At 41.3% G+C, this 15925-nt stretch overlaps 1 protein-coding gene across 11 annotated transcripts in view; it reads left to right on the forward strand.

The window, feature by feature from the left end:
- LOC140389755 (eukaryotic translation initiation factor 4 gamma 1-like) overlaps window positions 1-15925 on the forward strand; it is a 163418-nt gene that overhangs the window by 94783 nt on the left and 52710 nt on the right. For 10 of the 11 annotated variants that reach the window (XM_072474244.1, XM_072474238.1, XM_072474248.1 and 7 more), the window contains 4 exons: window positions 1315-2946; window positions 6357-6448; window positions 8001-8193; window positions 9982-10115. In XM_072474244.1, coding sequence (XP_072330345.1) covers window positions 1315-2946; window positions 6357-6448; window positions 8001-8193; window positions 9982-10115 — 2051 coding nt within the window. The remainder of the gene's footprint in view (window positions 1-1314; window positions 2947-6356; window positions 6449-8000; window positions 8194-9981; window positions 10116-15925) is intronic. The other variant, XM_072474243.1, reaches the window with a different exon arrangement.

The raw sequence follows: 15925 nt of genomic DNA on the forward strand, positions 1-15925 counted from the left end.
AAATATGTGCTTTCACTCATCTAATCAAATGAGATGGTGTATATTTTTGATATGGATAAAATGTTAATGCTGTAATTTTGGTTGCGAATATTTGTTCCTGCAATCATTTTTGTAATTTATATTTGGCTTATAGCAGTAATTACAACTAACTAAATTCCTAACTTATTTATAATTGATCTGTACACATATGGGTACTGCTATCGTTTTGTGTTTGGGGACACCTGATGACACCATCTCTTCCAAGAAATCGTACCCTGGTCAGTCATGATCTCCCATCACACTCAATATACCACCTGTGGATTAAAGGTTGGGGTTAGTCATGACGGATAGGCAACAAAAAAGAATCACTATTCTGAGCTAATTTTGTCTCGGATTTACTGGCTTCTGTATCACTGATGCACAGGGACAAGTTTACCGTTTTTAATTCAGCAAGTCCTTGTACAATTTTGAACATTATTATTTAGGATATGAGCTCACTCTATTGAGCTGCGTTTGGGGTCGAGAGCTACAGAAATGAGCAGTTTTCATTCTTTTACACTTGTTGACTGTCACACATTTTTCAGTCACTGACTTTACATGGCACCTGTTGGCTATGTTTTCAGTGACTTTCTGAAGTAAACTCGGTTTAAACTTCAGCACAAGGACTCTGCTGCCAACTCATTCATTGGAAGGCAGTCCTGGCTTCAACAATGCCAAACCATGATACTTTTCAACACAGGCAAGCTAACTGCAGACGCTTAAAAAGTGGCTTAAATGGGAGTTGCAGATGTCCCCAGTTTAATATGGATTCGTCAGCTACCTCAGCTGTTTTTGTTTTAAGGGATATGGGGGTTGCTGGCAAAGCCAACATTTGTTGCTCATCCCTAATTGCCCTTGCACTTAATTGCTTGCTAGACTACTTCAGAGGTCATTTAAGGGCCAGCCGTATTGTTGGGGTATCGAGTCACATGTACGCTAGACCATCTAAACATGGCAGATTGTTTTCCCTGAAATGACATTAGCGAGCAAGATGGATTGTTATGACAATTGTTGTTTCATGGTTACAATTCCTGAGAATAGCTTTATTTTCCATGTTATTTTAATTTGAACTTAAATTCCACCAGCTAATGTGAGATTTGAACTTGTGTCCATAGACCTCTAGATTACCAGTTCAATGACATTACCACTAGCCACCATCTTCCCAGCAGTTTCCGCCTCTAGGCTCTAACCTGTGATTGCAGGCTTATATCCATCTTGTACATGCAACTGTTTTCAGTTGCATAATGGTGAAGCTGTTTTAATTCTGCTAATAAGTATTCTTTTTGGTTTTATTAGATAAGCCAAAGTCTCCTGCAGTGGCAACAAAACTACTAGATGACTTGAACAAACCTGAGAAATCTATTACACCTGACAAAGTGGAAAGCAAGTCTGAAATGAACACTAAATTAACAGACTCTGAGGAAGTGCTGGAAACTCTGGTCACTGAGCCAGATGACACTACAACCACTGTAGTCTCTTGTGATGTGACCGTGACAGATTGTTTACCATCTGATCATACTGATAATGAAATGAACCCTTTGACAGAACCTACTTCTTTGCCACCAGCAGCTAAAGAAATGCAGGAAACTGAAACTGAGAAGTTCCAAGAACTGCAAAAAGAAGAGGCGATTGCCAAGGAATCTAGTTCAAAAGATTTGGCAGTGGAAAGTAATGGTGCTATGGCAGGACAAGTAGATGACCCTGGTCAAGAATTCGAAGCGCTGCAGCCGCTGCATGAAGCACCACGGCCTCTTTTCAAAGCACCACGACCTCCACTCGTAGCACTGCAACCTCCCCTCAATGCTCCGCAACTTCCCCTTGAAATTCCCCATGAAATTCCCCTAGAAGCTCCGCGACCTCCTCTTGAGGCTCCCCTTGCAGCTCCAGAACCTCCCCTCGAAGCTCCCCTCGCAGCTCCACAACCTCCCCTTGAAGCTGCATTGCCGCCGCTCGGAGCTCCACGGCCTGCCCTCGAAGTTAAGCTCGAAGATCCACGGCCTCCCGTAGAACCTCCACGACCTCCCCTAGAAGCTCCACTCGAAGCTGCACGACCTCTCCTCGAAGCTCCGCTCGAAGCTCCACGACCTCCCCTAGAAACTCCGCTCGAAACTCCAATACCTCCCCTAGAAGCTCCGCTCGAAGCTCCACGACCTCTCCTCGAAGCTCCGCTTGAAGCTCGACGACCTCCCCAAGAAGCTCCGCTTGAAGCTCCACGACCTCCCCTAGAAGTTCCGCTTGAAGCTCCACTCGAAGCAGCACGACCTCTCCTCAAAGCTCCGCTCGAATCTCCACGACCTCCCCTAGAAACTCCGCTCGAAGCTCCACGACCTCCCCTAGAAGCTCCGCTCGAAGCTCCACGACCTCCCCTAGAAGCTCCGCTCGAAGCTCCACGACCTCCCCTAGAAGCTCCGCTCGAAGCTCCACGACCTCCCCTAGAAGCTCCGCTCGAAGCTCCACGACCTCCCCTAGAAGCTCCGCTTGAAGCTCCACAATCTCCCCTAGAAGCTCCGCTTGAAGCTCCACAACCTCCCCTAGAAGCTCCTCTCAAAGCTCCACGACCTCTCCTCGAAGCTCCACAACCTCCCCTAGAAGCTCCCCTCGAAGCTTCACGACTTCCCCTCGAAGCTCCGCTTGAGGCTCCACGTCCCCCCCACAAAGCTGAAATTGATTCTCCCATTGCACAACCCGAAGAGCTGAAGATGACTAATGGTCTGGAACTTCCAACAGGGCAGGATTCCCAAGTTTCAGAAGCTCAGCAGGAATCTGACATCAGTCCAATTTCTGAACCTGCAGCAACAAAGCCTGAAGCAAGTGCTGTAGTCTTAGTACCTTCTGAGAAGGAGGAGGAGGACAATTTAGAAATCCAATCACAGGATGCCTCATCAACCGCAGCAGCTTTAAACCAGACAAATGACAATCCTATGCAAGGTATTCATGAAAGATGTTAGTTAATAAAGCTTATTTCAGTGTCCAGGTTTCAATATTGTAGCTGATGAACTACTGTGGCTTTTGTCCTCTAATTCAACAGATACATTTTGCAGCTTATTTTAAAAATTGGTTGGAACAATTATGTAATTTTAAACTACTTTGTAACTGCTTTTACACAGGGTTGTGGGTGCCTGGAACTCGCTGCCGGAGGAGGTGGAAGCAGGGACGATAGTGACATTTAAGGGGCATCTTGACAAATACATGAATAGGATGGGAATAGAGGGATACGGACCCAGGAAGTGTAGAAGATTTTAGTTTAGCCGGGCAGCATGGTCGGCACGGGCTTGGAGGGCTGAAGGGCCTGTTCCTGTGCTGTACTTTTCTTTGTTCTTTGCTGTATTGTGTTGAATTTATGATATTGGCAGCTTAGGTAAATTATTGATGTTGCTTTTGGGCTCAGAACATTGCTATGGAAAATTAGTTTCCTACTTGTATTCTAATACCATGTTAATTATTTTCCTTAATTGGTCAGCTGAACTGAGAGCTTTATTAACGTGTAACTAATGGGATTGAGCCATTTATGGCTAAACTTGCAAGCAAAGGGAAGAAATTGGTATTATAGAAATGCACCGAATAAGCAAAAAGACAAAGAATGAGATGAGCCGGTGTCAGGCTTAAACTGTCTTATACAAATGCAAAGGAAAGAGGAAATCCAGCAGACTGGAATAAATCAGGAGGATTTAAGGAAAGTAATGAGTTACAAAAAGGTTAATGAGAAAAAAATGTGTACAGGTGAACACAAAAGTAAGTCCGAGGAATTTATTGATTTTTAGTTTGTAGTAAATGAAAAAAGGTAAGGAAGATAAGTAAATCTCCAGGATCTCCTATTTCACCTAAGTGAAACAGGGGAAGCTTGCATCTTTGATGTTTTATTTATTGGATTTTTTTATATAGGTCCCAGGGAACTTGCAGATCCTTTATCATTTTCCAAAGCTCTTTTGAAAAATTGCTAAGATTGTGAATTTGGTGGGGGAAGGGAATTGTAAGGGAAATTACAGAGCTCAGTTAACATCAGTTTTGTAGAAGCTGCTGTTACTAGGAGCAGTATCAGGGTGTCAGCATGGATTTGTGGTGGGTAGGGCATAACTCGATAGTCTAGTTTAATTTTGTTTCAATAAGTCTTCAACACACTCCTATCCATAATGTCTAAATGTATATGGATATCTGGGAAAGATTGGATTAGGTTCCGCACAAGAAATTGTCAAAGCACATGGAATTGGCTAACCTCTGATGAGGGTTGGTAATTAGTCGGGCGCAGGAGACCAGTACAGATAAAGGGAATGTCCTCTAATTGGTCACGTATTCTTAAGGATTATATGTTGGGGACTCAACTTTTTTCCCATAAATACCAATGATTTGATTGCATAGATACATGTGTGTTCTTCAAAGTTGGGTGGGTTCAAAGCTCAACATGTACTGATTCATTAGCTTTTAATTTGTGGTAATCAGCAGGTAGTTTTCTTGCCTTGTTTGACCTGATGCCATGAGACTTCATGGGGTCCAGAGTAGATGTTGATGACTCCAGGGCGACTGTATGCCACTGTCCCATTGCCTCTGCTGAGTCTGTCCTACCAGTGGGACTTGAGTCACCCAGGGATGGTGATGATGGTGTCTGGGGCATTATCTGTAAAGTATGATTCTATGATTATGACTGTCAGGCTGTTGCTTGATTAGTCTGTGAGACAGCCCTCCCAATTTAGGCACAAGTCTCCAGATGTTATTTCGGAAAACTTTGCTGAGGAGTGGCACGGTGGCAAAGTGGTTAGCACTGCTGCCTATGGCGCTGAGGACCCAGATTCAAACTCTGGCCCTGGATCACTGTCCATGTGGAGTTTGCACATTCTCCCCATGTCTGCATGGGTTTCACCCCCACAACCCAAAGATGTGCAGGGTAAGTGGATTGGCCACGCTAAATTGCCCCTTAATTGGAAAAATATAATTGGGTACTCTAAATTGTTTTTTCAAAATAGAAAGACTTTGTTGAGCAGACAGGGCTGGGTTTGCCATTGCTTTTCTGATGTCTAGATCAATGTTGAGTAGTCCGTCTGGGTTCATTCCTTTTATACCTTTTTTAGTGGTTTCATACAATGGAGTGATGTTTAAGAGTCAACCATAGGACAGCATGGCGCAGTGGTTAGTGCTGCTGTCTCATGCGCCGAGGTCCCAGGTTCCATCCCAGCTCTGGATCACTGTCCTTGTGAGGTTTGCACATTCTCCGTGTTTGCGTGGGCTTCGTCTCCACAACCCAAGGTGCAGGGTAGGTGGATTGGCCACGCTAAATTGCTCCTTAATTGGGAAAAAATGAATTGGGTACTCAATTTTTTTTTTTTTTTAAAGTCAACCATATTGCTGTGGGTCTGGAGTCGCATGTAGGCCTGACCAGGTAAGCAGTGCAGCTTTCCTTCCTTCAGGGACATAGTGAACCAGGTGGGTTTTTATAATAAATTGACAATGGTCTCCTGGTCATTGTTAGCCATTTAATTCCAAATTCCAGATGTTTTATTCCACCACACCCAGCGACCACATATATGTAATATGCATGGAACAAAGTTTTATTCAGATTGAAATATCTGGAGTGCTTGATTTTGATTGCTCGAAATTGTAAAGCAGATGGACTGAGTGGTATTCTAAGATGGACCAGGCTTTACAAGAGTAATTAAAATTGTGCAAAACACAAATTGTAGTGCTAAATATTGGCTGAAGCCTTCCAATATGTCAATATTGTGTGTATTGGATTTAGACTATCTGACTGCTATCGATTTTTATATTGTATATATCTTTATTTTTCTCCTTTTACGCCAATGTGGCAGCACGGTAGCACAGTGGTTAGCACGGTTGCTTCACAGCGCCAGGGTCCCAGGTTCGATTCCTGGCTTGGGTTACTGTCTGTGCAGAGTCTGCACATTCTCCCCGTGTCTGCGTGGGTTTTCTCCAGGTGCTCCGGTTTCCTCCCACAGTCCAAAGATGTGCAGGTTAGGTATCTTGGCCATGATAATTGCCCTTTGTGTCCAAAAGGAAAGGTGGGGTTACTGGGTTATGGGGATAGGGTGGAGCTGTGGGCTTAAGTGGGGTGCTCTTTCCAAGGGCCGGTGCAGACTCATTGGGCAGCCTCCTGCACTGTAAATTCTATGAGTAGCTAAGTTGTAAGTTTAACATAATCAAAAATTAGCTCTGTCTTGGCAACGTCACGAACAGAAACTTAATTGTGTTAGCTTGCTGTTTACAGATGATTAAGACAATGGTCATGCAATGCATCATTGGACTTCACCTTTACCTATCTGTAGGATTGATCCAATACTGGAATAGAATAATTCTGAATGTTGCCAGCTCACTAAAATCTCTCCTTATAGCAGCAGCTGTATCTGTGCCAAAGAAGAAGAGGAAATTGAAGGACTTGAATAAGAAAGAAGCAGTTGGCGACCTACTAGATGCTTTTAAAGAGGTACTTGTTTTGCTTTATGAAGTGGTTGAGTACAATGTAGAATTACTACTTCCTATAGGTGATTAGGGAAGATATCTGCTGGCAAGGCCAGTTGGTAGTACCTATATTTTGTCATCAAAAGTTATAATGAAGACTGGAAGAATGCCATTAACACTAAACCATGTTAAAGCTGCTGTATAGATAAAAGTAGACAAATAAAAGCTGTTCCAATTTGCTGATTGAGAAAGACTAGGCGACACATTTGTGGCTTTGGACAAGATGCAGGGGTGTGAACGATGTTTTCATGCAGCAGATAATAATGGCCTGGAATGTTCTGCCAGTGAGGATGGTGGAAGTAGAGGTAATCAATAATTTTCAATGGGGAATAAACTTGCTGGGCTACGGACGTAGAGCGGAGGAATGGGACTGACTGGATTACTCTACTGAGAGCCAGCATGTATTTGATGGGCCGTCTCCTGTGCTGTAATGACTTTTGATGTGTGGAGTAGGTTTGCATGCTGCATTGAAATTCCAAGTAAATGCTAAGATAAATGATTTTAAAAGATTAACAAATCAATAAATGAGGTCTCCCTCCGTATCAAGGACTATTTGCACCTTGCTTCCCTTTGATACGATGTGACCCTCGAGGTTTCATACTTGTGTTCTAATTTGTGTTTCATAGCCTTTCAGGCAGTGGAATACTGACCATATTGAATCTTGATTCTATTGCTCCCCTTGCACATCAGTGCGAGATTACAGTTGGAAAGAAGGCTTCTTTTGGCTTTGAATCAGCAATTCAAAAACATGTGTTGATATCAAGCTATTTAATAAAAACTATATTTTCCCATTGGGTGTGATTTTATCTATTTTTTAAAAAACCTACAAAAAATAGTTGGGTTTTAGTGGCGAAGGTGAATTATTAAGCCTCTTTCTGGAACAATTATTTTAATTTTCAGTTCCCAGTAAAATAGTTTCAAATTACTTCTCAATAAATTTTCTGGTTTGTAGTATGGAAGATATTTTTGTACTTTTAGTTTGCATAGTTTTGACTTCGTATTTTGGGAAGCAACCTTCTTTTGGCCACCTTAATTTCACAGACCCCGAGAATTTGTCATTGAAGTGGATGTGTTTTATAAATCCTTAAAAGACATCTAGTATCAACTAATGCAAGTAACAGCCCAGGATATGATTGTGGAAAGTGTCACGCCACCTGTCAAAACTTGTGTGTTTGGCCACTTTTATGAACCATTAATAATGTGACCCAAACATGTGCTCCCAGATATTTAGAACAATAAGACGTCTTAAACACCAGGTTAAAACCCAACAGGTTTGTTTGGAATCACTAGCTTTCAGAGCGCAGCTCCTTCATCAGGTGAGTGACTGCGCTCCGAAAGCTTGTGATTCCAAACAAACCTGTTGGACTTTAACCTGGTGTTGTACGACTTCTTACTATGCCAGCATCTCCACATCATAGGTATTTAGAAGTCTCATTTAAATGCTGCCAACAGCAATTCAAAATGAGCTAAACAATCAATTAGGAATTGTACACTTAAAGCAAATTGTTTTTCTACAGTCTCAGGTAAAAGAACCTGCACCCGAGACTGATGCTCAGCCTGCTGCTGCATCTGTCGAAGTGAATGAAGTAATTCCATCCGTCCGTGATGAGCCAGAGGAAACATGGGAAGAAAAGGAGGATAAACAAGATGTAGAGAACATCAAGCCAGATGGAATTAAATTATTAGATCAAAAATATCAATACAAAGAAGGTGAGATGGAAATATAATTGAAAAATTCCATAACTAAAACATTTGCAAAGCCCAAATTAGGAGCATGTAACCTGCTCTTGGAGGAGAAGATTTCTGTTAATGCATGTAAGTGACTACAAAACCAGTCAAACCTTTTTCAGCAGTTGTCAAATCACCTTTTGGTTATTAAATTCTGGAAGCACAGAGACAATTGGGCTTTTTTAATTGAACAGTGTAATTAACCAGGTCTTTATCACTTTCCTGACCCATGCTGTGTATGCATCATCATCATCTCATTCTGATTGTATCCAATACATCAAACTACTGTACACAGCAAGCTATAAATGTTGTAATTGCTCGAGCAGTAACTTGTCTTTTATGCTTATTATTTGGTCATTTGCCACTAGGTGGGGATAAACTGCCGTAGATCTAGATGTTTAGCACAACATTAGCTAAAAATATTGCAAATATTTCTGATAGTGCTGTTTGTTGTACGTCTATCTTTGTTTTTTTTCCCCTCGGTTTGTTGCACTGAATATTTTAAGCAAAAGGAATTCAATTTCTAATTTATTCACCTGCAGATGGGGAATACTTTATTGTTTTGTGGAAGGACAGTGGAATATGTGAGGAGAGAGAAGCTTAAGAGTGTAAAGTTTGTACAGTCTTTAAGGAAGGTGATGAATATTGCTAAGATCTTGGTCGAGATCAGTAACATTTTAAAAAAGAAATATCAGAAATCCAAATAATAAAAACAGTAAAAATGAAGCCACAACATTCCACAGTTTTCAAGTCTCAAACAATACAAACAATAAGTATTACATTGGGTAACCGCCTATTTTTTTTATTTTAATTTAGTGTACCCAATTCATTTTTTCCAATTCAGGGGCAATTTAGAGTGGCCAATCAACCTACCCTGCACATGTTTGGGCTGTGGGGGCGAAACCCATGCAAACACTGGGAGAATGTGCAAACACCATACAGACCACTGGCTGCCGAGATCAAACCTAGGACCTCGGCGCCGTGAGGCAGCAATGCTAACCACTGCCACCGTGCTGCACCTTGGGTAACCACCTATATTCAAATCCAGAATCAGTACAAATTAAACATGATTTAACAGACATTACAGTCTATGATGGACTATCCATACAACTAAGCTACAGCTAGATAGATCTTATGAATTGGCGTGGCAGCATAAAGTGCATCAATCTCCGTCACAAAGTCCTTCAAAACTCTGTTTTCCTCATGAGAAATTTCAGCTCCTCGTCTAGGATCTAGCCTGATCCTCAGCGGACAGCAAACCCAAGGGCATGTTATTCATCTAAAATGACATGTCTACAGAACCACATCAACTCTGCTTGCAACGGTCTGGATAGCTTCAACTCTGCCAACAACAGTCTGAATGGCAAAGCTTCAACAATGTTACCTTCAAGTAACAGCTGCAGCAGCTGTATATTTGCCTGCTGTCCGCTTCTAGGCCTCGCCTCTGTCTTCTTCAGCCTTCCTGTACTACATCACTCGGATCATAATCATTATTTGGGCTCTGACGTTTCTGCATCATTTTCATAAGGTTCTGTTACCAGCTTCTGTCTCCCCAGACATTTTCCAATCCTGGTTTCAGTGTTAGTTTCCTTAGAAACTGGGATTTCCGTTCTCTGTTCTCTTTTTCAGTTGGGATCTGTCTCAAAAAATACAAGCTTTGAAACTACTGGTTCCATCACACTATTATTAATTCAAATACTCAATAATCATATAGTAGTATAAAGCGGAAATGTACACAATTTAATTTTTAATGTTATTTGCACCTATTAGAAAATTGGAAACCACTTAATCTTGAGGACAAGAAGAAATATGACCGTGAATTTCTCTTGGGGTTCCAGTTCATCTTTGCTAGCATGCAGAAACCTGAAGGTCTACCAGCGATTAGTGATGTTGTGTTGGATAAGGTACGCAGTGCATGTCTTGATTGAAATGGTAGTTTTAGCAGCAGGTATTTTGAAATAACCTAAAAGGAATGGAAACTTGAAAATGCTGGAAGTACCCGACAGATTGGGCAACATCTCTGGAGATATCAAGAAAGTTGATGTTTCAGGACTGAGTTCTGACAACAGGCCATCAACCTGAAATGTTGACTCTTGTTTTTCTCCCCGCAGATGCGGTCTGATTTGAGTATTTTTAACATTTGTTGTTTTTATTTACAATTTCCAGTATCTGCTGCATTTTGCTTTAGGGAGCAATAAGTAATTCATTTTTAAAAAACAGTTCCATTGCTTTTGATTCACTTATGTTGCTTGAGTAAACTTTTATAATTTAAAGACGCTCTGGGCCTAGATGTTCCCATTTGTTCTCTTGCTCCAGAACAATGCAACTTGTGTAAATCTTTTGGGTTAATGAATTAACAGGAGAAAAATCACAATGAGTTCTAAATCTATCTTCCATTTATGTGTACAGAAACCTCTTGTCTGGTGAGTAATAAGTACACTAATTATATAAAGCCATTTCAGTTGTAATTCCCATTAAAGCATCATTCTTGATGGTCATTGCTATATATCCATTGTGGCATGCAATTATGCTTTACTTCGGAGCTTTTGAATTTTTATTTGCATTTGTTCTAATCCAAAAAAACATTAATCTGTTAAAGCTCTGTGGAAACAGGTTTATTGAGTTTTATTTTGTTGGCTGGGGCATAGGCAATGACTGTATTTTTTAGATCTACCCTGATTAGTAATACATGTAAAATCTTCCCCGTAATGCATAACTTATGCAAGTATTTTCACCAGGTATCAGCATTTATGGAAGCGTGGAATATGTTCCTCACGCAACCCGGAATTTGTGCATACCATAATATAAATTAAAAAGTGTTGGGAAAACTCAGCAGAAGAAATCCTATTGAAATCAAAACATTAACTGTTTATCGTTTCACAGATAAATGCCAGACCACAGTTTTTCCAGCACTTTGTTATTTCAGATCTCCAGCATCTGCAGTATTTTCATTTTATTTTTCTGTTTGTACGATATTGGTCAAAATAAATTTTGGGTGCTTTTTTTAGTCTTGTGGTAGAGTGATACCTGGGTTATGTCTTTTAATCCAGAAGGAAAGTGCAGAGTAGGTAAGAACTATGTCCAACAAGAGTGTCATAAAATTGGTTAAAACCGGTTGGGATTACTTGCGTACTATCAGGATTAGAATAAAAGTGTTTCAAAATTTTGAAGATGAGAAGTGTGTGAAAGGAAGGTTTTAGTGCACCTGAAGTGAACTGGTGACCAATGGTTATATCAAAATACCACGTCTTCCAAATATTAATGCCATGTGTTCAAACATAGTAGGGAAAGTCAGATTTATGCATTTTACATGCCCATAAGATTACTTTGAAATGATATTCTTGTCTGATTAAATGATCATGCTGCTGCATAATATATTTCTTACAAAACTTATGGTTATGGATGACATTGGAACATTAATACAAGTCCAAGTTAACTTAAAACCACCGGAATCTATTGTCTTGGAATACTGGCCTTTTAAAATGGTGGTGCTACATGTTGTCTTTATAATTGTAGTTCCCTCCAGATATTTCATTTTGTGTTTACAAATATTATGTTTAATTTCTAGAGTTTAAGCTCTTGCACACATCAAAGCCCTATTTCCTGAGAAAATGAATTTTAAAAAGTTCGATAAGTTGAGACAGCAATTATAAATGGGACAGCACTCTTGATGACATCTGTTTATCTATTTCCAGCCACTCAAATCCCTCTGTTCTAAGGCCAATGGGGAAAGAGAAGACTGATGGGTGAACTAAAAGAAGTCATTCAGATTATGAAAGCATTGATAGAGTAGACATAGAGGTGGTATTGCCATGCGCCATAACTATAGAACTCACCAATAAATCCGATAGGAAATTTAAAAGAAACTTCTTTTTGTGGAACTCGTACCACAAGGAACAGTTGGCAATTAATGTAGATTTATTTGCGGGAAAGCTAGATCGACACGAGGTTAAAAGGAAAAGAAGGATATGCTGATGCAGTTAAATAGGAGAAGAGACTTATCTGGAGCTAGGCACCAGCATGAACCTGCCTGTTGGGCTGAATAGCCAGTTGCTATAAATACTATGCAGTCCTAAATTCTTACAGCATCAAAGGCACCATTCAGCTGTTGTGCTTGTGCCATTTCGATGACACATCCAGCTCTCCACTTAATATATAATATAATCTTTACTAGTGTCGCATTAGGCTTACATTAACAATGCAGTGACGTTGCTGTCAAAATCCCCTAGTCGCCACACTCCCATCGCCTGTTTGGGTATACTGAGGGTGAATTCAGATGTTCAATTCACCTAACAAGCACTTTTTTCGGGACAAAACCAGAGGAAGCCCACGTAGACATGGGGAGAATGTGCGGACAACTGATGTCTTTCATCATTTGTATTAACCTAGTAAACCTTTGGGACCTTCAAAGCCTTGACATCCCTTCGACAAGTGTGTTGCGTAGAATTGCAAACATTACTTCAACTGCCTAGCTCATCTTTCTCCGGTTTTCCTTTTTATGCTCAATGCCCCTATTTACTATTTTGCCAGTGTTTTTTTTTGCCTTTCTGAAGCTTACACCTTCACACGATTTCACAACATCTGTTTTTTTTTAATAAAATGTATTTTTTATTACAAACCTGAATCAAAACAGGTTACAGCAAATAAACACCCTGGGAAACATACTTCCCAGCAATCAACTATGCAGATTTTGACCCATTTTCACCCGATGTTGTGGTCTTCCTCCTCTCCATGAGCTCCAGCTTCTCTGAAACCCCAAATATCGCCACCGAAAGGTCCGGGTCCACCTCCTCGTCCAATTCTTGGCTAAGACCGTGAACACGCCCGCCCAAAATCTTCCCAATTTTTCGCAACCCCAAAACACGTGTGTGATTCGCTGGCCCCCGCCCACACCGCTCACACTCATCTGCTACCACCTGAAAGAAACCACTCATTCTCGCCTAAGTCATTATGCACCCTGCACCACCTTAAACTGTATCAGGCTCATCCTTGCACAAGAGGAGGTCCTGTTTACCCGACACAGTACCTCACTCCACACTCTCCAATTGATCTCCCAACTCCACTTCCCATTTCTCCTTTATCTTCACCACCCGCCGCCTCCCCGCTCCCCCAGCCACCTGTGTGTATATATATATATATATCTCCAATTCTTCCTCATCTTCCACATCCGGAAGCAGCAGTCACTCAGCAGGGTGTATCCTGGCAACCTAGGGAACCCCCCTCCAGACCTTTCACGCAAAGTCCCTAACCTGCCCATACCTGATTGCACTCCCCTTCGGCAGCTCTACCCTCTCCCTTAGCTCCTCCAGACTGGTGAACCCTTCCTCCAAATACAGATCCTTCACCTTGACCAACCCCACTTCTCTCCACCTCTTGTATACACTATCCACCCACCCCTGCTGAAACCCATGATTCTCGCACAACGGAGTTACCACCGACATCCCTTCCACCCTAAAATGCCTCCTCAACTGATTCAATATCTTCACTGTGGATTGTACCGCCGGGCTCCCTGAATACCTACTCTGAGCCATTGGCAAAGCTGCCATCACCATAGCCCTCAAACTAGACCCCATATCAGATTCTTCCTTTATCCTAGCCCACTCCTACCTCTTCTCCTTCCCACCAGTGCTGCACCTTGTCCACGTTCGCTGCCCAATAATAATGAAGCAAGTTCGGCAAGGCCAAACCCCCTGCTGCCTCTGCCTCTGTAGCAGGGTCCTCCCCACCCTCGGCACCTTCCCCACCCATACAAAGTCCGAGGTGATCGTGTCCACTTTCTGAAAAAATGCCTTTGGTATAAAGATCGGGAGAGCCTGAAAGATAAACTACAACTTCGGCAGAATATTCACTTTCACCACTTGAATCCTTTTGCCAATGTTAAGTGCAGTGTATCCCACCTCTTAAGATCCAATCTGTAATGGTATCACCCACAAGAAAATATTTGTTCAGCTCTATTCTCCAATTTCAGAAACCTTTTGATGGCATCTCTTGCACTTTATCCATTTATCAACCCTCTGTTCCTTCAATGAGCTGCCCTCAGTTTGCAGACACTATTTGTCTGGAACAATTTCATGCTGGCTTGTCAATCCATATTTTTCCAAGTGAAAATTAATTTTGCCCTTTTACTCTGTTCTGGATTGTTTTCCTGCCACTGATAGATTAGCCTGTAGGTATCAGGTTTATTTCCCTCCTTTTTTGAACAGGGGTATAATATCTGCAATCTTCCAGTCTTTTGTTGACACCACTCGTCTTATCCGTGGAGGATTGAAAAGTTTGTGGTCCGAGCTTCTGCTATTTCCATCTTTGCTTCCCTCCACAATCTAGGGTGCATCCCATTTGGATCAGGTGACTTGTAAACTTTTGAGTGCCAATCTATTTAGCATCTCCCCTGTCTCTTGTTATCCTATCAAATACCTCTAATCTCCCACTCCTTCTGCAATATAAATGTATCCTTTTTTAGAAGTATTAAGTAACCAATATCTGTCATGCGTTCTGCCTCCACATTTCCTGATTTGCCCTGATATCGGCACAACCATTCCTTTAACTATATTTTATATTTGGGCAATAAACCAAGCTGCTGAGGCATTCTAATTGATATACCAGATAAACTGTATTTTCTTTTCGTTCCCATGCAGAAATAAGTAGGTTGACTATGTTCCCCATCCCTTTGATAAGGAAGCAAGATGCAAAAAAAAGTAACAAATTTATAGCTATTCTGATATGGTTCGAAACCACTCCAGGTCAGAGGATGACCATGTTAGAAATGCAGGTCCTTTTAAGAGTAAGCCAAGACTAGCTTCAGAGTGCATTGCGAGCAGGTGTGACCTGTACTTTTTAGAAATTGGTTTTTCCCCAGCAGGCGTTTGCTTCTGGACAGGGAGAGGATCCAGCAGGGGAGAGTGGAAAATGGTATTCGTAATAAATTATAGTATAACAATAAATCAGTTGTGAATCTTCTGCTACCTGATTTGCTAAATAGCTATCCACCTGTTAAGCAAGGAGATTGAACAATTAGACAGAAAGGAGCTTGAGCTTCACTACCAAATAAAGAATAAATTAATTGTGGGGCGTTAACCTATGTCTCCAGACTAGTTTGGAAAACTATTATCGGTTTTATCCTGTCCTAAAGCGTAATAATGCCGAATGAAAGCATGTAACAGCTCCATTCTCCAGGTTGTCCCATTTTATGCATGACTTCTTGAACCCAGACATTGGCCAGTGCAAATGAAATGACATCGATTTATATCTGCTAAGGAGTAACACTTGTTCAGAAAAAAAAACTTGTGAAATAATGGATTTCAGTGTAGCCGAGGAAACAAACTAACAATACAAAACATTTGTTCTCTCTTCATGCTTGTAGAGACACTTGTAAAATTTATAGACTCATTATTATGGGGTGTAGCTGCATGCTTGGAAGATGGTGGGGTCAGAAAGCAGAGATGGGTGTGATGGAATTTTATCCAAGACGGTGTGAGTAGTGTTTAGACCGAGGGAACTGTATTGGGATCTTGTTTTCCATTTATACAAATGGCTTGAGTTTGTGCAGTTTAAAATTGAAGTTTGGCTATAGTTAGGAGTACAATACATTTAAGAATGCAGCTGATTGCAAGATACTGGGGGTCTGGTGAAATATGTAGATAAACAAAAGATTCAGAAAAATAATATCTTTGGTCAGGGAAGGATGACATTTGAAAGGACGTACAATGCAAGTGGT

Source organism: Scyliorhinus torazame, chromosome 14, assembly GCF_047496885.1.
Source record: "Scyliorhinus torazame isolate Kashiwa2021f chromosome 14, sScyTor2.1, whole genome shotgun sequence".
In the NCBI taxonomy this organism is placed as follows: domain Eukaryota; kingdom Metazoa; phylum Chordata; class Chondrichthyes; order Carcharhiniformes; family Scyliorhinidae; genus Scyliorhinus; species Scyliorhinus torazame.